At 38.2% G+C, this 25,225-nt stretch overlaps 1 protein-coding gene across 1 annotated transcript in view; it reads right to left on the reverse strand.

Moving 5' to 3' along the window:
* The window catches only part of wdr11 (WD repeat domain 11), a 226,446-nt gene that overhangs the window by 11,925 nt on the left and 189,296 nt on the right, over positions 1–25,225 (reverse strand). The window contains exons 25-26 of the mRNA XM_059518127.1: positions 23,306–23,471; positions 18,534–18,631 (exon numbers count right to left, since the gene is read on the reverse strand). Coding sequence (XP_059374110.1) covers positions 18,534–18,631; positions 23,306–23,471 — 264 coding nt within the window. The remainder of the gene's footprint in view (positions 1–18,533; positions 18,632–23,305; positions 23,472–25,225) is intronic.

The following is a 25,225-nucleotide window of genomic DNA, read 5'->3' on the forward strand; positions in this document are numbered from 1 at the left end:
AGAAGCTGGTGGTGGATTTCAGGAGACAGAGCAGAGAACACAAACCCATCACCATCGACAAGACACCTGTGGAAATGGTAAGCAGCTTTAAGTTCCTCAGCGTTAACATTGATGAGGATCTCACCTGGTCTACACACTCTGACACAGTGCTGAAGAAGGCATATCAATGCCTCTTCTTCCTGAGATGGCTGAGGAAGTTTGGAATGAGCCCAGCAACCTCAGAACATTCTACACCTGCACTATAGAGAGCATCCTAGATAACTTTTTTCAGACTAATGAACAGTCAAAACTAATACACTCTACAACATAGTCCCACAATATGGTATGCCACACACTGCACTTTAACTTTAAAAGTTAAACACTGAACTATACATACACACTACATTTAATACAATAATCTACCTGTTACCACTGGATACCATACGATGCACATCCATGACATTTCTGTATCCAGTTCACATACAATCTGTTGCACCGTTGCATATTTTTATGCATATGTCTACATAATGTAGAGTGTGTACATTCTGTGTATAGTGTTTAATGTATAATGTGTAGTGCTAACTGTATATACATATTGCGTATAAAGTGTAATGCTAAATGTAAGTATGTCTAATTGTACACTGTGTGTACTGACTATATGTATGTGCATACTGCACATTTTCACCTGTTAAATTCTGTATGGTTATATGTTAACTGTTTTTGCAATTTCTGCACTTATAACCAAGGTCTTAATCCCCGGGTCCATGCTCAAATGGCGATCTTCGAGGATTCCATCAGATTAGAGAACTTCATGTTGAAAGCTAATTGTATTTCACAACACCTAGCCGCCATAGCCACCTACCAGTGTCACTCTCCCGCCAGTGGCCCTCCAGTACCAGAGCCCATGCAAGTGGATTCTACCCGACAATCTTTAGAGGAATGTAATCGCAGGCTCACTGCGGGACTCCTCCTGTATTGTGCTGTACCCAATAATGTCATCCGAACCTGCCCCGTCAAGCCCCCACGTCCTACGGTGAGTACCATTCAACATAACCCTATGATTTCCATACTTTCCACCATGTCAGTCCAACTACTCACTCCAGCCTGCTCTGTATTTGTTTCAGCCCTGTTCTTTAACTCCTTGTCAGCCCCTACCTATTCTTCTGAGGCCCTGGTCCTATCTGGGCATTGACTTTGTGACTGACCTGCCAGAATCCGAAGGTAACAAATGTGTCTTGGGGGTTGTGGAACAAAGTAACTGTGGCGTTATTTTGTTTATGTTCTATAACGTTATTATCTCCTATAACATCTTTAATATATAATATGTTTATATTAACTGATAGAAGAATAAAAACACTAAGTATTTTAGAAAATGTTGCATTCATTTGAACTCAATAGATTGCAGCCTGCCATATGATATGCATAGAAATAAAAACATAAAAAATAAATATTGAAAATAAAATTCAAGTACAAAATTAAGACAAACAAATTTAAACTTGGGTAAAAAGAAACAAAGGGAAACCTGGCCATTAGTGCAAATCTCTGTAACTGTATATTAGGCCTAAAGTTACTGCACAATAAACAGAACACTATCCAACTCTTATGGTACGTTCACACCAGATGCAAATACAGCGTCTGGTGCGAGTGATTTCAATGTTAAAGGTCCCATGACATGGATTATTTCCTTTTTTTTTTAAATGCTTTTTTAATGTTTCCTTAGGTGTACTTATATTGTTAGTATGATTTTTACATTTAAAATTTAGAAATAAAAAGCATTTTTATATCCTGATATTAGCCCTCTGGCTTGATTGCTCTGTTTGAAGGGGCGTGTCTGCTGTGAGACTCCGAGTAAACGACAACTGTTGTGATTGGCTGACATCTTTGCATACGAAATTACATGTGGAACCCCTCTCAAATATATATATATATATATATATATATATATATATATATATATATATATATATATATATATTTACTATTACAGCTGTCGAGATTAACGAATCGTGGAAGTGTTGATTATATAATTATTTTTTCGATCTTTTCACATCACATGAAAGGCTGCAGTGATGAGCATTGAGTAAACAGAGTCTGTTTATCGTTTGAATGCAGTGATCTCGTCATTATTGCAACACGTTTTCTCTCACCAAATGCTTTCACCACAACTAACAGCAAACACACGAGTGTTTGAGCTTTTTTTTAACAGTAAGAGCTTTGTTGTGCAGCATAACAGCGTCATTCATTGTAACAGCAGTTTAGGCAAGTGTGCAGATATACTCGTGATGTGTGACAGCTCTGAAAAAATAAAGGGAGTGTTCTTTGATCGCTCTCTGTAGATAAACCACAATTTAAATAACAGATTTGTTTCATGCTACTAAGAGAAACAACGTGAAGTTGATCGTTTAGTCACTGGCTTGATTCACTGATGCATAAACAGTATTAAACGATTTAGAAAGAAAGTCTGTGTGAACTTGAATAATTAGCTACACATCAGAAATCATTGATCACAGATCAGGCATTAATGAACACTATTACTCACTATTTGTGGCGGTGCTGTCGAATCCATATCATAAAAGTCTGTTTGTAATGCCTGTGCTTACATTGCGACTGAATTATATGTAAATATTTGGGCGGGCAAAGCAGAGAAAGCATTTCTCCTTATAACGTCACAAGGAGGAGATTCAAGATCAGCCCGTTTGAGCTTCCATTTTCTCAAAGGCAGAGAAAGATAGCAAAATCTCGATTCACACCGATTAAAATTTCTAGAAACTTGGGGACCATATACAGGCTAGGGGAACTCATATTAATGTTAAAAAACCTCAGAAAGTGAAAATTTCATGTCATGGGACCTTTAAGTCAATGCACAGACACGAATAGACAACCTCTGAAATTGGCGAAACACATTTTTAAATAAACCGCATATTTGAGTTTAAAACAACTACATTCTCGCATGACACAATAACAGTAATATTTAGACATCCTCTCTCATGATCTCAAAGTGCGCTCTGGTGCTACCAACTATCATGGATGCGAAGTCGCGGGGGTATTCGGAGATGCCGCGGGATGAAGAGACGCTTGCGAGCTATCTTTTGCCCGAGTCTGCATCCTAGGTTAAGAAACCTACTCTCCCCACTAAGCCTTGTAAAATAACGTCATCGCTAGTGGGTAAGGCTTACCAAGCTGCAGGTCAAGCTGGTGCTGCGCTGCACACTATGGCAGTGTTACAGGCGTACCAGGCTGACCTGTTGAAGGACCTGTTGAGTGTGGGCTGTACAATCGATGAGGGAGCGTACGCTGAGCTTCGTCGGGCTACAGATTTGTCTCTCCGTGCGACCAAGCAGACGGCTCGTGCCATTGGCCGATCGATGTCAACTTTAGTCAGCACGGAGAGGCATCTGTCATCTATCTTTCCATCGGGCCTGTTTGGCGACTCGGTTAATCCTTCCTCGCCGCACTCAAAGGGAGGGGCCGTCAGCCACCCAGCCTCGCCCCGGTCCTTCAAAAGCCAGGGAGGTTAAGAAGCGGAGCGTGGCGAACTGTGCTCCCCCTTGTAGGGATTGGAGACAGGTTCGCCGTGTTCAGCAACCTCCCAGGCCAGACATCAGGACTGTCCTTGATAAGAAGAGGAAGTCTGCTCTGGCGCCCTTGCTGGTGGGGGTAGTCCCTCACGGGATGGTGCGCACTTGAGAGCTTTTCGCCCCGCCCCGTTACCCTCACAAAACTCCTAAATCCCGCCACTTTGTGTGATTCGGGGCGCAAAGAGTCCAAACTTGGATCTTCGAGGCTTGAACCATACAGTCAAAGCGCTCAAGTTCAAGATGTTAACCGTCAAGACGGTCGTGTCACAAATTCGGCATCGCGATTGGTTCATCATGATCGATCTGAAGGACACATATTTACATGTAGAAATTTTGCCACAACACAGGAAATTCCTGAGGTTCGCTTTCGAGGGCGAAGCGTAGCAATTTCGGGTTCTTCCATTTTGTCTAGCCTTATCACCCCGCACGTACACAAAATGCATGGATGCAGCGCTGGATCCATTACGACTCCAGGGCATTCGCATGAATTACATCGACGATTGGCTAATACTAGCACAATCGCAGGAGATGGAGCTACAACACAGAGACGTCGTGTTAGCTCATCTACAACCCGAATTCCGGAAAAGTTGGGACGTTTTTTAAATTTTAATAAAATGAAAACTAAAGGAATTTCAAATCACATGAGCCAATATTTTATTCACAATAGAACATAGATAACGTAGCAAATGTTTAAACTGAGAAATTTTACACTTTTATCCACTTAATTAGCTCATTTAAAATTTAATGCCTGCTACAGGTCTCAAAAAAGTTGGCACGGGGGCAACAAATGGCTAAAAAAGCAAGCAGTTTTGAAAAGATTCAGCTGGGAGAACATCTAGTGATTAATTTAGTTAATTGATATCAGGTCTGTAACATGATTAGCTATAAAAGCTTTGTCTTAGAGAAGCAGAGTCTCTCAGAAGTAAAGATGGGCAGAGGCTCTCCAATCTGTGAAAGACTGCGTAAAAAAATTGTGGAAAACTTTAAAAACAATTTTCCTCAACGTCAAATTGCAAAGGCTTTGCAAATCTCATCATCTACAGTGCATAACATCATCAAAAGATTCAGAGACACTGGAGAAATCTCTGTGCGTAAGGGACAAGGCCGGAGACCTTTATTGGATGCCCGTGGTCTTCGGGCTCTCAGACGACACTGCATCACTCATCGGCATGATTGTGTCAATGACATTACTAAATGGGCCCAGGAATACTTTCAGAAACCACTGTCGGTAAACACAATCCGCCGTGCCATCAGCAGATGCCAACTAAAGCTCTATCATGCAAAAAGGAAGCCATATGTGAACATGGTCCAGAAGCGCCGTCGTGTCCTGTGGGCCAAGGCTCATTTAAAATGGACTATTTTAAAGTGGAATAGTGTTTTATGGTCAGACGAGTCCAAATTTGACATTCTTGTTGGAAATCACGGACGCCGTGTCCTCCGGGCTAAAGAGGAGGGAGACCTTCCAGCATGTTATCAGCGTTCAGTTCAAAAGCCAGCATCTCTGATGGTATGGGGGTGCATAAGTGCATACGGTATGGGCAGCTTGCATGTTTTGGAAGGCTCTGTGAATGCTGAAAGGTATATAAAGGTTTTAGAGCAACATATGCTTCCCTCCAAACAACGTCTATTTCAGGGAAGGCCTTGTTTATTTCAGCAGGACAATGCAAAACCACATACTGCAGCTATAACAACAGCATGGCTTCGTCGTAGAAGAGTCCGGGTGCTAACCTGGCCTGCCTGCAGTCCAGATCTTTCACCTATAGAGAACATTTGGCGCATCATTAAACGAAAAATACGTCAAAGACGACCACGAACTCTTCAGCAGCTGGAAATCTATGTAAGGCAAGAATGGGACCAAATTCCAACAGCAAAACTCCAGCAACTCATAGCCTCAATGCCCAGACGTCTTCAAACTGTTTTGAAAAGAAAAGGAGATGCTACACCATGGTAAACATGCCTCGTCCCAACTATTTTGAGACCTGTAGCAGAAATCAAAATTGAAATGAGCTCATTTTGTGCATAAAATTGTAAACTTTCTCAGTTTAAACATTTGCTATGTTATCTATGTTCTATTGTGAATAAAATATTGGCTCATGTGATTTTAAAGTCTTTTAGTTTTCATTTTATTAAAATTTAAAAAACGTCCCAACTTTTCCGGAATTCGGGTTGTAGTTTCTCTGGGGTTGAGACTCAACACCGAGAAAAGTATTCTCTGTCCGGCCCAGAGAATGACTTATCTTGGGATCGTTTAGGGTTCGATCACGATGCGGGCACAACTGTCTCCCGCTCGGATCGAGACCATTCGGCAGACCATGAGCAAGGTCAGGCTAGGCCAGGATCACACTGTTTGTCAGTATTAAAAGATGTTAGGTTTCATGGCTTCAGCATCCACGGTGATTCCTTTGGGGCTGTTGCACATGAGACCATTTCAGTTGTGGCTAAAAGCCAAAGGATTTCATCCAAGAGCCAATCCTCGAAGGCGAATAAAAGTGACGCGCCGCGAGCTTCATACACTATCTCTGTGGATCAGACCCCGGTTCCTTGCCTTGGGTCCCACTCTAGGGGCACTGTGTCGTCGCAGATTGCTAATGACAGATGCTTCCCTGATGGGCTGGGGAGCAGTCTTGAATGGTCACCCAGCTCAAGGGGAATGGGAGGGTCATCAGCTCGATTGGCAAATATATTTAATATTTAATATTCACAGATGAAAGTTTGGTATTTATGAAGTTATGTGCATTTCTTAGAACGAATTCAAGCAGGATAAATGTCAAGCCTGTGCCTGAGTCTGTGCTTATATTTTCTAAGCTACATGGTATTAAACCATATTTTAGATTTGACATATTTAAAAGGTGTGCAGTATTATTTATATTATATTAATTATGCGTTATATTATTCAAAAGAAATTGTGGTCTACTTTGCATAGGAGCATTAAAAGTGGTAGCCTATTTTAGGGGGGTAGGCTACATGGATTAATATGCAAAATGTCAACATCCAGCTAGACATTTAATGCTGCAGGTTTGCCTTATACAACATTAGGAAGATTAGACCCTTCCTGTCAGAGCAAGCAACCCAACTTCTTGTCCAAGCTCTTGTTCTCTCCAGACTGGACTATTGTAATGCTCTCCTGGCGGGCCTTCCTGCATGTACTGTCAAGCCTCTGCAATTGATCCAGAATGCAGCAGCGAGGGTTGTCTTCAATGAGCCAAAAAAAGCTCACGTTACTTTTCCTGGACTGTGCCCAACTGGTGGAATGACCTCCCAATCTCAATTCGTACAGCTGAGTCTTTACTCATTTTCAAGAAACATCTAAAGACTCATCTTTTTTCGCCTGCACTTAACCAACTAACACTAGCACTTTTCCTTTTCTTATCTTTTAATTTTATAAAAAAAAAAAAAACCTACCTATGCGTTCTATACTAGACTAACTGAGACTTGTCATGGCACTTGTATACTGTTGTTGTTCTCTTGTTGACCTGACTGCTTCTATTGTTCTCATTTGTAAGTCGCTTTGGATAAAAGCGTCTGCTAAATGATTAAATGTAAATGTAATGTGAAATAAGTCATGCCTATTTTTTTGTGTTTGCTATTTCACAGTCCTGTCACCGTTGTGTTGTGGGCAACGACACACAAGATAACTGAAACAATACGGTTTAAATCAAGGTGATCATAAGGGGTCCAAGCACAATGGTTTGTATAGATGATGCAGTTACACAATGGACGTGTGTCTTTTCAAGTAAATGATGAGTCCTTTTGTGAGTACTATTATATGCACAACATGAAAATAGATAACTATTATAGTGTCCCTTCTTCACTTTTTCAGTAATGTGTGATAACTTAATAAAAAAAACTGGCAATACTATTAGAATATGATTAAATTTAATGGTATTTAGGAGATGATCGTTTTTGCATAATTACTATATTGGGTTTTATGAAAGTTTATAAAAAATTATGAATATTTATTCTTGTTTTATTTATGCACATAAATGAAACATTTTCAAGTCTTTGAACAGATGAGGTGTGCTATATCTTTTTTAACTGATTGGACTTACGGTTTTCATAAATATAAATATAAAAAATCATAAAAATCCCATAGACTTTAATTGACAGGATGTTCAGATGAGCCAAACTCCAAATCCCATTAGACTCAATCAAACTTCGCTTCTATGAACTATTTCTTTAATATTACTTTATACTTTAATACTTTAATATTCAAATCCGGTATCATGATCAACTTCCGATTTATATATCAAAGGTTTATGTTCACATGGCTGTTTTCGTTTCTATTCACCAAGCAATTTTCTATGGACCCTTGCTGTCTTCTGTTCTAATAAAAAGCCTAGGCTATGACAATAGTTTCAACAGAATTGGCTATTGAACTTAAACTGTTGAGAAATAAATTGGAAGTTGATCATGATACTCGATTTGAATATTAAAGTGATTTCATTTACCAACTGCTTTGTCTCTGAATATAGCTTGAAGTATTTAGCATTTGTCCTGTGGTGCCATCGTGTGGACAACATAAGCAATGTGGCCTTCATTTCCCATTAAAATCTAATTTACTGAAAGCAGCTGGTAAATGCAGTCTCCCCTTACCAGTCACCCCCCATTTTTGGCATGGAGACAGAAATGACATACCCAAAATAAAAATGTTTTTGCTCATGATTCTTTCTGACTAGATACATAATCAACATTTGTCCACAAAGCTGACACTTCAAAGTTTACTGTTCAGGAATCAGACTCAGATTGTTATGATAATAGAGATATATAAGCTCAAACATAAAAACAAAAATAAAAATATTAAAAACATATTTTTTAAATAAATTAAAAAAAAATTGTTGATGTAGGATATGAGTTTAGCAACACAGTGTAGCTAAAGCCACAAGTCTACCAACGCTTCATATGAAAATTTCATAATCTAATCTTTAAGACTGTGAATTTTATGAAATATTTTCTAAGGCCATGTCATGTGTGTTTTTAGAGAAGGCTAATCAAATTGATTTATGGCACCTGTCATCTCTGTAAGATCTCACATGTAAACATTCCTGTGCTCTCTGTATGTGTGTTGGCTTTGAAAACTCCCCGTTTCATGATTATATTGTTCTCACCAAATGAGTCTTTCGAACCTCCGCCAGGTATGACACATTATCCGCATTATTCATTTATCATTATTCTTTTGCTTTTATTACACCTTTATCAGCTTTTGTTGTGGTTATTTCAAGCTTTACAATCCACTAAACTGCTATCTCACTAAGTCTCAGTATGCATTTAGCCCTTATTTATCAAAAGTCTTACTATAAAAATTATTGTGACAGAAATGCATTATGAAGAAATGCACCTGCTATTAGTAGCATTAGAGCTAACGTTAGCATCAAGCTACATCAGACAATTTATTAAATTATTAGTACACTTTTACTAAAAACTCACTTTAAACCCTGATCGAGTGTTTGTAATAACTTCATTTAGCGATCAGGGGTGGAATTTGGTCGTTTACTATTGTAAAAATATGCTTTTTGTAGCCTTTTTCATCGCTGCACAAGTTAGCATTTCCGATGTACATTTTCGATTTTTTTATACAAACGCACCAGATCTCAAGAAAATCTCATACCAAGTTTTACTATCATAATCGCGGGTTTATTATTCGGATATTTCGTGTGTACAGAGGTGTTTCAGTGTTGTTATGGTAAGATATGAACCAGGAAGTTTACAGGAAGCATGTGACACGATGTGGCGGTGTCCGGTTATGACACTCTAAGATTGACATGGCGAAGGACCAATCGGAGTCTGACTGACACACACACACACACACACACACACACACACACACACACACACACACACACACACACACACACACACAGACAGACAGACAGACACACACACACACACACACACACGAGCACCCAGCACTGCACACACACACAGACAGACAGATCGCTGGGAGAGGCTGTTTATCATCAGATCGCGTAAATCAGTGGAAAATGAATAGAAATGACGATTCTGTCTGAAGAAATATGAAGTAAACATCAGCAAACATATCCATATATCTCCGCGGATATGCATCTTTGGTCTTTAAATCCTTATCGACGCTGTTCAGTGAGTCTATGTGAACACAAATAAATCGCTGCTGACGTGACTGAATATGAATGAGTGGTGAATTTCTTTTCAAAATGTGGCATAATACGGACATAATATGTTCACGTGGCTGTTTTCGTTTATATTCGCCGAGCTATTATGAATTTTGAAATAATCGTGTACTTGATTTGTCCGATCTACCGACGAAAAGCCAGAATCACTGTCCTCTGAAGCTGGAGAGATGGATGTTATTTTCACCTAAGACAAAAAGATCACACAAGCACTCATTTTGATCTCTATAATATATTCTTAATTGGCTTGTGTTAATTCGCTGCACTGTTTTAATTTAAAAGGCTGTCGTGACTTTTTTTCCTTCCAGTATTCATAAGCTGTATCACGCTGTCAAATGGGCTGGCTGATGAAGCGCTATTTCTCTCTCGTCTTTCTCTCAGTTCTTTGGCCAGAGACATAACTTATTAATGAGATCTGACCCGGTAATAATAACATATGTTGGTTTAGCTTGTCAGTGTGAACAAGAAATGTGTATTTATTTATCCGATCTCGCCCCGAAACGCAGCTGTCATGTGACTTTTTTTACCTTTGCGATGTCAAATATTGCGTTTTGCACATATACACGGCTCAAAAAACCCTGGATTTTGCTTTTGTTGTGTTGTTATGGGTGTATTGTGTGCATTCGGGAGTAATATTTTATTTTAAGAAGCTCTTAAGAAAATATATAAATTACTTAACCGTGTTATGCAGCGCCGAGCAATCGATGTGACTTTCAGCTCAGCCTGACAGAGAAAATCTCACAAGCACATATAAACACTCATTTTCGTGTGTATAATATATTCTTCTAATTGTTTTGTGCCATTTCGCTGCAGTGTTTTAATGTGAAAGGCTTTAAACTTTCTATGTGGATTTCAAGTGTTCAGAGAAATACATTGCGAGCTCGCTGTGACGTTCAGCCTGACAGAGAAAATCTCACAAGCACATATAAACACTCATTTTCGTGTGTATAATATATTCTTCTAATTGTTTTGTGCCATTTCGCTGCAGTGTTTTAATGTGAAAGGCTGTAAACTTTCTATGTGGATTTCAAGTGTTCAGAGAAATACATCGCGAGCTCGCTGTGACGTTCAGCCTGACAGAGAAAATCTCACAAGCACATATAAACACTCATTTTCATGTGTATAATATATTCTTCTAATTGTTTTGTGCTGTTTTGCTGCAGTGTTTAAATGTGAAAGGCTGTAAATTCTCTATGTGGACTTCAAGTGTTCAGAGGACAACATCGCGAGCTCGCGGGTAGTTGGCTGCCGCGAATATATCATGTTATTACTTTAAACAGTTCAGAAACATCTGAATTTAGCTCTTGGTGTGTTCTAACGGGTAGATTGCTTGCAATCGCCGTAATATTTTATTTTTAAAAGGTCTTAAATAAGAATAAATTCGCTCGTTGTGAGCTCCGTGGAGCTGACCAGCAGTGATTCTTCTCTCGTCTTTCTGACTGCTCTCTGCTCTCTGCCCAGAAATTAATTATTAATTAGCCCTGACCCCTGCAATAATCAGATATGTTGGTTTAGATTGTCAGTTTGAGGGAAATTGTATTATTTACTTGTATTTTTAACCGGTTTAAAAGTGAAACGAAACCCGACTCCTCCCTTAATCTGGGGATCCGGGTATTGCAACTGTAGGGGCGCAATTTTTCTCAGACAATGTAAGTCTATGGGTAATGTTTTTTTACATTAAAAAATTAATGTAAAAAAAAAACTTTAAGTCTGATCAGTCTGAAAAGATATAGCAACAAGCACTGCTCTATCCCGCAGGTGTCTGCCGAGTTTGGGGCTTGTGGCTTTAAAGCCCTAGGAGGAGATACGTTTGAAAATTTAGTCTCAGAAAAATAAGAAGGAGAAGAAGGAGAAGTTTAAATAGCATAACAGTATGTTGGCTTGTTGCCAAGCCAACATAATTAAAAAAAAAATAACAGGAGAGTTTCAAAGTGGCTTAAGCTATGTGTAAACTTTTTTCCCTATATCACATGCCAAACTAATAACATTGTAAGCATTACATCTTTAATTGCTGCTTTCTGCTGTGAAAATTTTGTTTGTGATGAAAATAACATCTTTGTCACTTATTTTATCTACACAGATCGATTAACTTCTTCAAGATTTCAAAATCAGATAGCATGCTGATAATGTAGTAGCACTGTAAGATTACATTTGTTTGACCGCATTATTGCAAAAGCGATTGAGTGTGAATCTGTTTAAATCATGCTTTAACCCGAAAATAATCAGTAAAAGAAACTGACAAACTCTTAACATCCCGCTCGACTCTTACAGTCAACCTTCTGATCAAGCTAAATATGTTTTAACATGAATTCTTGCTGAATATGCAGTTATATGGCTGTTGGCATGAATTGTACTCGAGATGGAGCGCTCTTGGAAAAGGTGAAAACCACAAAGCTCATATTCAAGTGTTTGTGCAAAATTTTTTAATGTGCATTAATGACAGGGAGGCGCCGTCTCATCACTTAAATTTTTTCATGGTAATGAATGTATAATTTTTTAATTAACATAATATTGTGGTGTCTCACATACATTAAAAATATATCTACAGAAAGCTTGAAATGTTTTTAAACGAATAGTGTAATGTGTGAATGTTGCATTTCTCTCGTCGGAGAGAGCCAGGTTCAGCAAGTGAAAGCCTCATAAGACACTGTCCATATGAAAGAGCAATTCACACCTTTATCTCGACCCCCACAAACCATGAATAACTACCCAAAACCCAACCCCTCCAGCTGAACAGAATTCGGTCTGTGTTTTGGCTGTGAGGAACGGTGTGTTACTGGGCTGAAACATGCCTGCACTCAGCAGCACTAATCTTTGTATTCATAATTTTCTCGCAGCCCATATTATTATTTTCACAAAACCATAATGATAATAACAAATCATCAATTAATAATTAATCATTATTTTACGAAAATCATTGTTATTTGTGATCGTGGATGTTTGCGGAAGGCTTTAAGACCAAGCGGAATCCTCTGTTCCCGCCTCACAGCGCGCGGGTCTCTGAGGCTTCACTGTCTGCGGTTTGACTTTACTGAATCAGATTGAGGCGAATACAACTTATTGATCACGAGACGAACATTTAGCAAGGCAGCAAAAACATTTATTCTAACGGAAGGAAGACATATTTCACTGAGCTAATGCTGTTAGAGAGAGAGAGAGAGAGAGAGAGAGAGAGAGAGAGAGAGAGAGAAACGAGTCTAGGGCTATTCTTAAACTAGGAGCTCATTATATTGAAGTACAAATCCAAACACCAGAAACGTTATGCATTTTATTTATTCACATGCTGTATGGTTGAAATAATATTTTAGTTCACAACTTTAAGTTCCGTTGTTTAAAAAGAATTGCTTTATTGGCTAATGCAGTGGTTCCCAACCTTTTTCAACTAGCGGCCCACACAACCAAACAAATATGTTTGCGCGGCCCACTGCAAAAAAATTAACTGACCCCGCTATTGTTGGGTTAATAACTTAGTATGCAGAAGCTATTTATTGTTTTTATTGATTGAACTAGGGCTGTGCGATATGGACAAAAAAAAATTGTAACGTCTCTAGAACAGACATAAGTCAAAGTAATCACTATATATATATATATATATATGAATCAATCCTGTGTCCAGGTTTTTGTTTTTTTTTTGTTTTTGCAATGCATTGTTCATAGAGCTCATTAATTGTAGCGGTGCCTCGATCGATTGTTAAAATAGATTTGTTATACATTATACAGGTCCACACACTCCGTCTGCAGTGCGTATACAGTCTGTGTAACGGTTCAGAAGCAGCAGTGAGAGTGCGTTATTGTAACGCGAAAGCGCATCAAAATAATGCATGAGCGCGAATCTCTCTGTTCACACGCAGATTTCCTTTTTCTCTGTCACAAAACCAGACGTGCTTGCTCAGATACACGCTGCTATCGCCCGGAGAGAGTGCAAACACTTAAAACGTGTCTCCTCTCACTTAAACTGCGTCCTGTGCACTCACAACTCTCTATGCTCATGTGCTTGATTAATTATTAATTAATTAATTATTTTCGCACCTTTTTATTTCTAGCCTTTTACCGCGTGCAGTGTGAACGCTCTGATCCGTTAACATGGGCTCGGAAAAAAGGCGCATCACAGACAGTGTGTGAACCTGGAGTTAGGCATATGCCCGGTCTGTTCTGTTCTGTTCTATTGCATTCTGATTGGTTCTGATAGCATACTGCGGGAGGTCAGGGCCGCGGAAAATCGTGCTATAAAGCCATTTAGAAATCGCGCACGCTCAAATCGTGATTTTATGACTATTTCTATTAATCGCACAGCCCTAGAATGAACTGGTAATGAGCAGAATTTAACTCGGGCTGCACCGCTCAGCAAAACCAGATCCAGACAGAGCTCGGCAGCGGATAGACAGTCAGCAGAGCAAGCAGTCAGGAGGAAACATGTTGACAGACATTCATTCATGTTTTAATTTGTTGTTCTGTATCATATGCAGCAAAAATATAAATTGGTAGTTTATTCTTAAACCAATCAGCCAGCTCGAATAGTGGAAGCAAAGTAACGGTTTAATATTTATTTTTTTCATATTTCATTATATATGAAATGAAGTTATTATGTTATGACTTAGACATTTTTATATATGTTAACAATATTATAATTGGCGGCCCACCTGCAATACCACCGCGACCCACTAGGGGGCCGCGGACCACAGGTTGAAAACCACTGGGCTAATGTTTCATAAACCTTCAGTTGTTATGCTCTAAAATCCATGCCATTATTAATTTCACAGTATTTTTACAACCTAAATGACTAATCTTTAAAGTCACAATTCTATAATGGTCAAAATTACTCAGGCCAATGGTACTTTTTAATGACATTATTTTATTATTATTATTATTATTTTTTTTTTTTATAATTGTAGCCTACATAAATAGGTAAAGCAAAACAAATATTCGGATTGTCCCTTATTTTTTCCCTTATTTTCTTAAAGAATAAACACGTATTTTTTACAAGAATAAACATGATAACATATTATTAATTAATAAAAATAATTTAAAATAAAAATTAATTAAAATATTTTTTTTTAAACTTGAATTTAAATAGGCTACTATTAAACTAACTTTAAATTCTCAAGGAGTTTATAAGTAAAAAAAAAAGTTCTAAATTATTATGATAATTCGACTTTTTAAAATGAACAATTCCTGTATAAAATGGGACAGCAACCTAGTGGTTCTCAACCTTTTTTTCCAGCGGGCCGCACTATGGTCTAAGTGCAAGTCGCATATAATTTACATATTACGTCAGCAACACAAACCAACCTGATTTATAATATTATAGCCTAACTATTATGATATATAATCTATCACATTCATTGAAATAAACAATTCTACTCCCCATAAATAAAACACCTGATGCTGTCGGGAGCTGACCAATTTTGTGAGATTCAGCTTGAAAGGAGTAACAGCACAAAGAAGTTGCGATTGTAACGCCTGTGTTATACTCTCCGCATGTGCAATCCGGACGCCGACACGGCCAGCGCGGACGCAGACTTCTTCAATTTATACTTCTGAATGCGCAGGCTGATGGCCAGCTCTGCAATTGCCCAGAATTAATGCACATCTGACTGTCTTTATATTCTTTTACTGACGGATTGCACAAGTTCGAGTAGCAACGAGCTTCTTCACTCTGCCTGCACATGTGCAATTTTGCTTTTGAAGCCTACTGACCCCGCGCACCTGTCCGCGCGGTCGTCTGCTCAGAGCCTCGGCACACACTCTCCAATGACGATTTTTACGTCACGCCTACCTAGCGGTCCATAGCGGACTCGCGGATGCAGAAAGTTTGACAGAGGCTTTAAGATGCAGGCTTGCATGACCTGACGCGCAACATTTCAGAAAATGTGCGTTCACAAATGTAGCCTATTTTGATCCAAATATGGAAAGCACTTTTGAATTTAATAATATGAGGTTCTCTCAGGAGATGTTTTGCTACATTTCTTCAATTAAGGATTGCTAGTGTATGGTGTTTCTATTTGCCTGAACTTCTTCTAGTGAGTTGCGCGACAAAAAAAAAGAAAATCCAGCACTTCTCCATACTGATACTGCGACTATTCACAGTTTGTAATGTTCATTCGCTGGCATTTTTTGAATTTCTTTTTTTTCTCCCTTAAAAAACAAATGTGTCCATTCTGATGCGCAATTTTACCTTAAAGGCAATTTACCTAATGGCTGTTGATGACTATTTTAATTGAATTCTGCCAAAGTGCACGCTTGTATGTGTTCGTTAAATGCTTATGCCAGTAGGTCTGCTCATGTCTGAAAATAATATATGAAGAAAAAAAAATCATATAAAAACATTAGGATATAGCGTATATTTCATTAGTAGCATTTTTTTTTAATTGATGTAAAAAATTAAATTTTACAAACTGATAAAGTTTTTTTTTTTTTAAATTCAGCATGTGAATTCGTGACGGGCCGCGGGTTGAGAACCACTGCTTTATATCAAACATTTTTAAATCGTCCACAGCTGAGCATCGCAGGAGGCTGATCTGAGCCAGGTGAAGTGAATGTAATGAACAAAGTCATTTTCAGATGCAATAAAAAAATAAAAAAATAAAAATAAAAAAACCCTGGTTAGCCTAGATTAGTCCCAGGCTCTGTTCTGAAGTAAAATAATTATACAAAATGTTATGCGTGGTTAGTGAAAAACTAAAAATGTTAAATCACTTGAATAAGGCAATAAAACACATACAGAACATTGGTTCCCGGGACTTTTGAGAACTGGAGCTTGTAGCCTAGAATTTTTCTTTCTAAATTATGTGAAAATCATCTTGTTTACTCACTTACAGAAAACAATATACTGATTAAAATTTTCTAAGACACTTTTTGTTGGTAAAAGTCACATGCGAGCAGGCGTCAACTATCATGAATATCATAGTGTTTTACACCTGAAAAGACAAAGGCCTGCATAATGAGCTGCATAATGAGCCATTCAGTCAGCCGTGTCACTGAGATGGAAGAGTTACAAGAAAGAATGCGAGGATAAAATAAATGTATATAATTTTATGTTTTATGTAGTTTGTTTAGAATATATTTAATTATCCCACAACATAATTTAATATCCACTTGTGAGTGCAGTTGAACAGTTTTTTAGGAACAAAGCTGACTTTCAAACTGAATTTCTTGCATCATTACTCCAGTCACACAATCCTTCAGAAATCCTTTTAACAATCTTATTTTCTAAAAAAATAAAAAATTATTGTTATTATTATTATTATTAATGTTGAAAAGAGCTGAGAATATTTTCTTCAGTTTTTTATGGGGGATAAATTGAAAGAACACCATTGTTAAATTTGTTACAGTTACATTTATTTGTAACATTTATATTATTTACATTAGCTTTTGAATGGTATAGTATTGTATATTAATAATTTTATATTTTTTATATAATATTTTTTTTCTTTTCTTTTTTTTTAGAAAATAAGATTGTTAAAAGGATTTCTGAAGGATTGTGTAACTGGAGTAATGATGCAAGAAAAGTCAGCTTTGTTCCTAAAAAAACCATCGCGTCAATTGATTAATATGCGGGAGGGAGAGAGAGCAAGACAGCGCTCCTGTTGTTTGAAGACGGCTCGCTCTCTCTCTGTCTCTCTCGCGCGCGCGCTCTCTCTCTCTCTCTGTCTCTCTCGCGCACGCTCTCTGTCTCTCTCGCGCGCGCTCTCTCTGTCTCTCTCTGTCTCTCTCTCGCGCGCTCTCTGACTCTCTCTGTCTCTCTCGCGCGCGCGCGCTCTCTCTGTCTCTCTCGCGCGCGCGCGCTCTCTCTGTCTCTCTCTGTCTCTCTCGCGCGCGCGCGCTCTCTCTGTCTCTCTCGCGCGCGCTCTCTCTGTCTCTCTCTGTCTCTCTCTCGCGCGCTCTCTGACTCTCTCTGTCTCTCTCGTGCGCGCTCTCTCTGTCTCTCTCGCGCGCGCGCGCGCGCTCTCTCTCTCTGTGTCTCCCTCGCGCTCTCTCTCTCTCTGCCCTGTTAAACTTGCATGTGTTTTTCAGTCCTGTCAATGAAAAAACTTTCACTCTATGATGGTTAAGCTGTGCAATTAATCTGCGAATCACATTCGTCAAGGGCCGGGGAGCAGCTGGCCCGTACAGTTAATGAATAACAGATCAACTACGACAGCCTACATCGCACATCCTGCGATGTGACTATCGTGGATTCGTACATCGCGATATCGATGCTTAAACGACACATCGTGCAGCCCTAATATTCATAATAGTTGACGCCTGCTCGCATGTGACTTTTACCAACAAAAAGTGTCTTAGAAAATTTTTATCAGTATATTGTTTTCTGTAAGTGAGTAAAACAAGATGATTTTCACATAATTTAGAAAGAAAAATTCTAGGCTACAAGCTCCAGTTCTCAAAAGTCCCGGGAACCAATGTTCTGTATGTGTTTTATTGCCTTATTCAAGTGATTTAACATTTTTAGTTTTTCACTAACCACGCATAACATTTTGTTTTCTCAAAAACACAATAATGTACATACATGCTGCTCACATATTATTATAGCCCAGTTTGTGCTGATTACAGTGAGATTAGACATTAGCCATTTAGATATTTATAAGAAACTGAAAAAAGCACAAATGTCAGGGCATGACAAAACTTCACCAGGCCCAAAAAATACCCTTAGACTCCAGAGGGTTAAAATGGCACTTTGAGAAGCTTAATAAATATGGGCCCAGAACTATATACATATATTAAACTGCAATATATAAACAGTGTCAATCAGTTTTATATTGCTAGCAAAGTAATTGTGAATATACCATGAATAATTGATTTATCAATGGCTCAAGATTGTGTTTGCTCAAAGTACCTTTGCCAGCCAGGCAGCATGGTTCCACTCTCCATACGTCTGCAGATAACGGCAAGCATCTGCTGCTTTGTCGATCAGGCAGAGCAACTGCACACCCTCTAAGAGACAGAGATGTAGAGAAAAATCGTGAGGAGACAAGAGAAAAAAACAAAAACAAAAAAAAAAACACACTGTTGAAAGCATTAATTTGGATTATGCTCTTGTTATCTGCAGGTGACCCAGATGAGCTGTATAACCTTTCTCTGTTGACTAATCTATCTTGAGCTAAGTATATGAGCTAATAAGCACAAACATGGCATCGCCAGCCATTAAAGAAAACCATAAATTGTTGCACAGGAAAAAACAGTCTGTTTCACATTTTAAGCAATGCCCAGCATAGATGGTGGGCATCCAGGCTAACACATTATAACACAGTCATACAGTAGGTAGACAACCAGAAGGGGTAATACCACCGTGTGTACCGCCCCCACAGGGCCACGGCATTAACTGCAAGTTGGTCGCGTGTTAAAATAATTTGTGAAACTACCGCCAGGTGGCGCAAAGGGACTGATTACGTACTGAATGTAATTGTAAAATGTTGGTTTGTAAACGCAGATGTAAGGAGGAAGTAAAACAACAATAACATTATAATATAACATTGTAACATCCTTAAAAAACATTAGAAAACATTAGAAAATGTACAGTGAGTTAATTTCAAAACGTGGGATAGTCTTAGGCTACAAGTCTAAGAAAGACTTTTACACAAAAGGCGCTTACTGCATGCTATTGTTATTAAACAGTCATTAAATAATAGGAATATATATATAGAACACCCAGGGCTTGATTATACTTTCACTTTCAAATTTCACCTATCGAAATTTCTAGCCACTGGGGGACCATAGACAGGTTAGGGGAACTAGTATTAATGTTAAAAAACCTCATAAAGTGAAATTTTCATGTCATGGGACCTTTAATCAGTCCATTCTTTAGAGTTTCAATGATTTAGCTAAATCGTGCAGGTTTCATTTATTCGTTTCTTGTTTTAATAAGCCTAAATAATGGGAGCGAAATTATACAGTGCCTCACGTTTTGCTAAAATAAAGAAAATATTTTATAAAACACGGAACAATTTCTTAATCAGTGTACAGACAGACTTTTTTTCCCAAGAAGTTATCTGTCCAAATAAAGGACAGGTAACAAATAACAAAGTAGTGCATGACAAAAATGCATGTTGTTTTATTATAAGAATTTTAAAATATAAATTAAAATATGGGCCTAATATGTAAGAATATTTACATTTTGCATATAAATCCATGCAACCTAGCTCACTAAAATAGACCACTTTTAATGCTCCGATGCAAAGTAAACCATAATTTCTCATAATAACACAATTTATATTATATAAATAAAACTGCACACCTATTAAATGTGTCAAATCTAAAATATGGTGTTAGACTGTGCAGCCTAGAGAAAATATAACTATAGGTTAATAGGCTTGACATTAATCCTGCTTGAATTCATTCTAAGAAACGCACATAACTTCAAATAATAAAATCTCATCTGTGAATATTAAATATTTTAACTACAGTGTTTTTCTTTAATTTTCCCCGACTGCAGCCATCAAATGTCACACATCAGTGAGGCAAAGCTGACGGCTATTGCGAAAAAGTGCTTTGATGCGCTTGTTTGATAACTTGTGGTTAAAGCGCCACTCAGTGGTCAAAAGCTGCAAATGCACTTTGCAGATGCAGCGTTGGCGGCACGTGCAGCGGTAGAACCTTCATTTTGGTTGGCCACCTATTGTAGTTAACCACATTCATGTGGTTTCAAATTTAAATGGTTACAAACTTACATTTATTAATAATAAAGAACTAAATTTCTCACATCATAAGAAGTAAACCAACAGTGCCATCCGATTTTAATGAGTAAACTTTGCCTAATGAGTCAGTGTTCTATGTCTGAAATCTTTTTATTTTTACAATACAAACATCCTAATCATGTATATGGTTATTTATTTTAAGTTGGGAATTTTCCCCTGCTTCTTAAAATTGCAAGCAGCCACATATACTGTTAATGTCAAGGTGCTCATTCTGAAATCTGAATACAGATTTATGCTTTGTAAGGTAATCATGTAGATACATTAACATTCAACATAAAACACACTCTCACATATATAAAAACTGTTAATAAAAAAGAAAAAAAGAAAAAAGAAAAAGGCGATCGCTATAAGTTCCGCCTCCATCAGCTGACAGGTGCGTCAGAGCACGTCACGAGCCCTCACGAGCCCTCACGAGGGAGCGCCAAAATTCAAATATACTATCTTTCATTCATTCTTTTTTCCAGTGGATCGTCTCATTCTGTTTGTGACACTGTACGCTGCAAAACCAAGCCGTTTTTTTACCACCAAGTAGAGCTGTAGTCAAGTCCAGCTTTGTCGCGTCCAAGTCGCGTCCAAGTCCGGGACTAGTCGAGACCGGGTCAAGACCGAGTCCAAAGAGGTTCGAGTCCAAGTCAAGTCCAAAAGTTTCGAGTCCAAGTCAAGACCGAGTCCAAATGAGAGAAAAAAGGGTCCTCTTCAAGACCACATACTTAATTACTGATAATGTTTGTGATGAGAGAGCGTTGCAAGAGTAATTTTACCTATAATAATACATCATAAACGTTATAGTATTTGTATATATTTAAAAGGCAATGATTTAAAGCTTAGGCTATGATATGATACGAATGAATGGAATAAGCACAGCACGCTCACCAATCAAACAGCTGCGCTGGCATCTCAGTCTCTCAAAAAACAAATCAGTTCTCTCTCAAGAGTAGGCTAACATAATCAGCTTCGATACGGATACATTTTCTACTTGTCCTACGTGTTTGCATCTTTACCTTTTGCTGGTCTGCGTGGCAAACACACATCTGTTTAGTGAAGTTTACTAAATATTAAGACTCGCTTAAAGAGTTAATGTAATGAAAATGTGCGCATTGAATGGATTCAGTCGTTTGTCATGACATCTCTCTGCTTGCATGATAAATATTATTTTAGGAATTAATAATTATTTTAGTTTAACACGACATACTTGTTCAGTGATAACTACGAAAAAAAAAAAAGATAAAAAGTCATAACGGTCTTCTCAAGTAACTGTGCGACGTTGTATCCGAATGCAGATACGAAAAATGTTGTGATTGTTACAGATACAAATACTGGCTGTTACATGATCATTTAAATATGTCATAATTATAAAGTTTTTAAAATTTACATATGTAATTGTTGCATAAGGCTATACATTAATAACCGCTTATTGATAAAAAAAAAAATATTTATTGTGACTCGAGTAACTCAACCATTTTTTAAATAAAAAAATCGACTAGTAGAAATCAGTATTCTTGCAACCTCTATTAGTTTTTCACTATTGTAAAGGGTACGTTTAAGGCTATCTAGGTGTAGACGTAAAAAAAACACAATCTAACAGATATAAAATTAAATTAGAAACATCTAAACTTTTCAGGTCGCAGCAAGTGCACCGCTGGTCATGCACATCCTTTCCCGGAACAAAAGGTACAAGGATGGACAGCCATTTTTAAATTAATCTATTAGCAGAGTTACTGCAAGGGATGTTTAGTGCTGGAAATCAATTAATTTTTTGCTGAAACTTCTGTGTCTTCATGGAGAGCGGGTCATGGTTGCCTAGCAACAGCAGACGCCACTGGAGCGCAAGTGTAGATTGCAGGCTACAGTGTGCTTTGGAAAAAAGGAGAAAGCGGCGCACCTAGCGTTTTCCACACGTTTTCAGTCGCGACTTCATGCAAATCTGGTTTTGTTATGAGGGAGAATTTTTTTTTTTTTTTTTTTGGCTGGACTCGGTCAAGACCAACTAGAATACTTGGCGAGTCCAATGGCCAAGTCCGAGACAAGTCCGAGTGCAAATGCAACGAGTCCGAGACAAGTCCGAGACGACAGAAAAATGTTTTGAGTTCAAGACCGGACTCGAGTACTACAGCCCTAGCGATTTCTAATTATTGGGGGGATTAGTCTATGGCAGTTATCGTCCTGATTAGACATATGCTGTGGCACTATCATGCAGTCTGTAATGATATGACATTAGGCATATATTAGTGATTTTTTGCAAACATTTCTTTGAGTAACATGACCGTTAATATGAACTCACAATTGAATGTAACATAAAACAAATGATTACTTTTCATTAAAATCTTTATTTATGCCAGAAAAGCTTACATTTATGTGTCTTTTTGTTCGCTGTAGCAGCCATGTTGCCGAGATAAATCATACCCCTTCGTCTGAAGTGTGGTCCCGAAAAATCTTCGTTTGAAGGGCTATCTGGCCCTTCCTCTTCCCCTACCCCTCCAACCAAAAGAGAACCGAGACACCCCTACCCCTTCACGTGAATGCGCGAAACGGAGTGGACACACACACATCTGTTTAGTGAAGTTTACTAAATATTAAGACTCGCTTAAAGAGTTAATGTAATGATCCTTGTTTTGTTCTTTTGGAATTTACAGCCATTGATCAATGTTTGTTTTCATTAGGCCTGTCACAATAAAAAAATTTGTTGGACTATCCACAGGCTGCACTCCAAACTAACCCCAGATCATGACATGTTACATTTTTAAATAAAAATTGAAAAAAAGAAATTATCGTGGCGATTAATTGATTAATCGACTATCGCGACAGGCCTAGTTTTAATTACAATGAAAAACAGCTTAGACAAACATCTATGTTAGTTTTCTATACAAGAAAGAAAAACATACAGGTTTCAAACAAGACTGATTCTTTGCTATACCTGCAAGTTTGCCATTGGCAATCATGTTTGTGGCCACCAGTTTAATGGTGCTCTGAGACGGGCCGGATGAGGTGATAGTTGTCACCAGACAGGCTTTGAGAGAGTCACAGTAGTAGCTGGAGTTATCTGCACTTGTCTCCAAAAGCAACTGCACTGCACGGTCAGTCTGATGAAGAAAGAAAAGGTTTGTTCTGATCATTATTAATGCAACAAGTCTTGAAGGACTGAAAATAAAAACTGTGGGCAACTTCTTTGAAACAGGCAGACACTGCTTGAAATGCACTAGCATGTATTGGTTACCATGACAACAACTTGTCACAGGAAGTGCTAACTCCACATAGCACACACATCACTTGGTGATGCCATGTTGTAAACAGACCACCTTAGTCTATTACACCATGAGTAATTAATTACTTTTTTTTTGGTGGTCTGTCTTTGTGCTTAAGTGTCCATTTAGACCATTTATTGCCAGAAAAACAGAAGCTATCATTCTAGTCCAAAATGAATACATTTTAAAATCATACTAATTACTTATAAAGCCATAAATGGTTTAGCTCCTCAAATTCTTGAGTGAGCTCATATGACATATTCATTCACGTCTGTTGCAATCTCAAAACTCTGCCTATTTGATTTTACCTAGCATATCAAAATCAACTGTGGCAGATCCTCCTCCCATTTAGCGGCCAAATTCTGGAACAATCTACCTAATATGGTTCGGGAGGCAAACACACTCTCTAAGTTTAAATCTAGATTAAAGACCCATCTATTTAACCAGGCATACACATAATACACCATCACATTTCTATAATTCAAATCTGATAAAGGATTGTTTGGCTTCATTAATTAGGTCAACCAGGACCATGAACACTTCCCATAACACCCAAAAAGAATGCTATCTATGCTAATATTAGTCTCTTTCATTTTTATTTTGAGGTTACCGTAGACATCCAGATCTAGTCCGTATCTCTACAACTCCTATAGCCCTGAATGTCAGTGGAGACCATGTCAACTAGATGCACAACAGAGACATCTGTGTGTGTGTGTGTGTATATATATATATATATATATATATATATATATATATATATATATATATATATATATTAGGGATGGGCGTTTTCCGCAAATATCACATTCGAATATTTGAGCTCACAAAAAACGAATATTTGAATATTCGTTTATTTAAATTAAGTTTAATGAGACAGAAGTTATTTTTCAGCAACATTTATTATTTCCGTCATTTTGAATAAGCTTACACACAATAAGCTTGAACATTACACACAGTGTTTTGAAGCTGAAAACGTACTCGGTTACTAACGTAACCTCGGTTCTCTCTAGAAGAGGGAACGAGTACTGCGTCTTAGCTAAGACGCTGCGGGAAAAGTCTCTTTTTACGATACACTGAAGCAAAAAATTATCCTTAATTTTGAAATATTGTAAAACGCATTTGCAGCAGCATACAGCCATAGGCGTGACGGCTCGCTCGCTCATTGGCTGCTCTGCGGCAACTGCATAAGCCTATCGAGCGCAGGCTGATGCAACATCAGACCGCCGAAACAGGTGTGGCCTAGCCCTATAAAGGGAGCTCGAAAAGGCTGACTCACCTGATTTATTTCATCGCCGAAGCGAACCAGAGTGAAATGTACGCACGGCAGAGAACGCAGTACTCGTTCCCTCTTCTAGAGAGAACCGAGGTTACGTTAGTAACCGAGTACGTTCTCTTACGAGAGTTCTCTCGTACTGCGTCTTAGCTAAGACGCTGCGGGAACCCCATGTAAAACGCCGTGCGTGCAGAGATCACACACCAATAAACCTACAAGCAGAAACTTAAATCTGCTAAACCTGTAGTAAAGACTGTGAAGAGATGGACCAGCGAAACAGAGCAGGATTTACAATCTTGTTTTGACATCACAGACTGGA

This window comes from Carassius carassius, chromosome 30 (genome assembly GCF_963082965.1).
Source record: "Carassius carassius chromosome 30, fCarCar2.1, whole genome shotgun sequence".
NCBI lineage: Eukaryota > Metazoa > Chordata > Actinopteri > Cypriniformes > Cyprinidae > Carassius > Carassius carassius.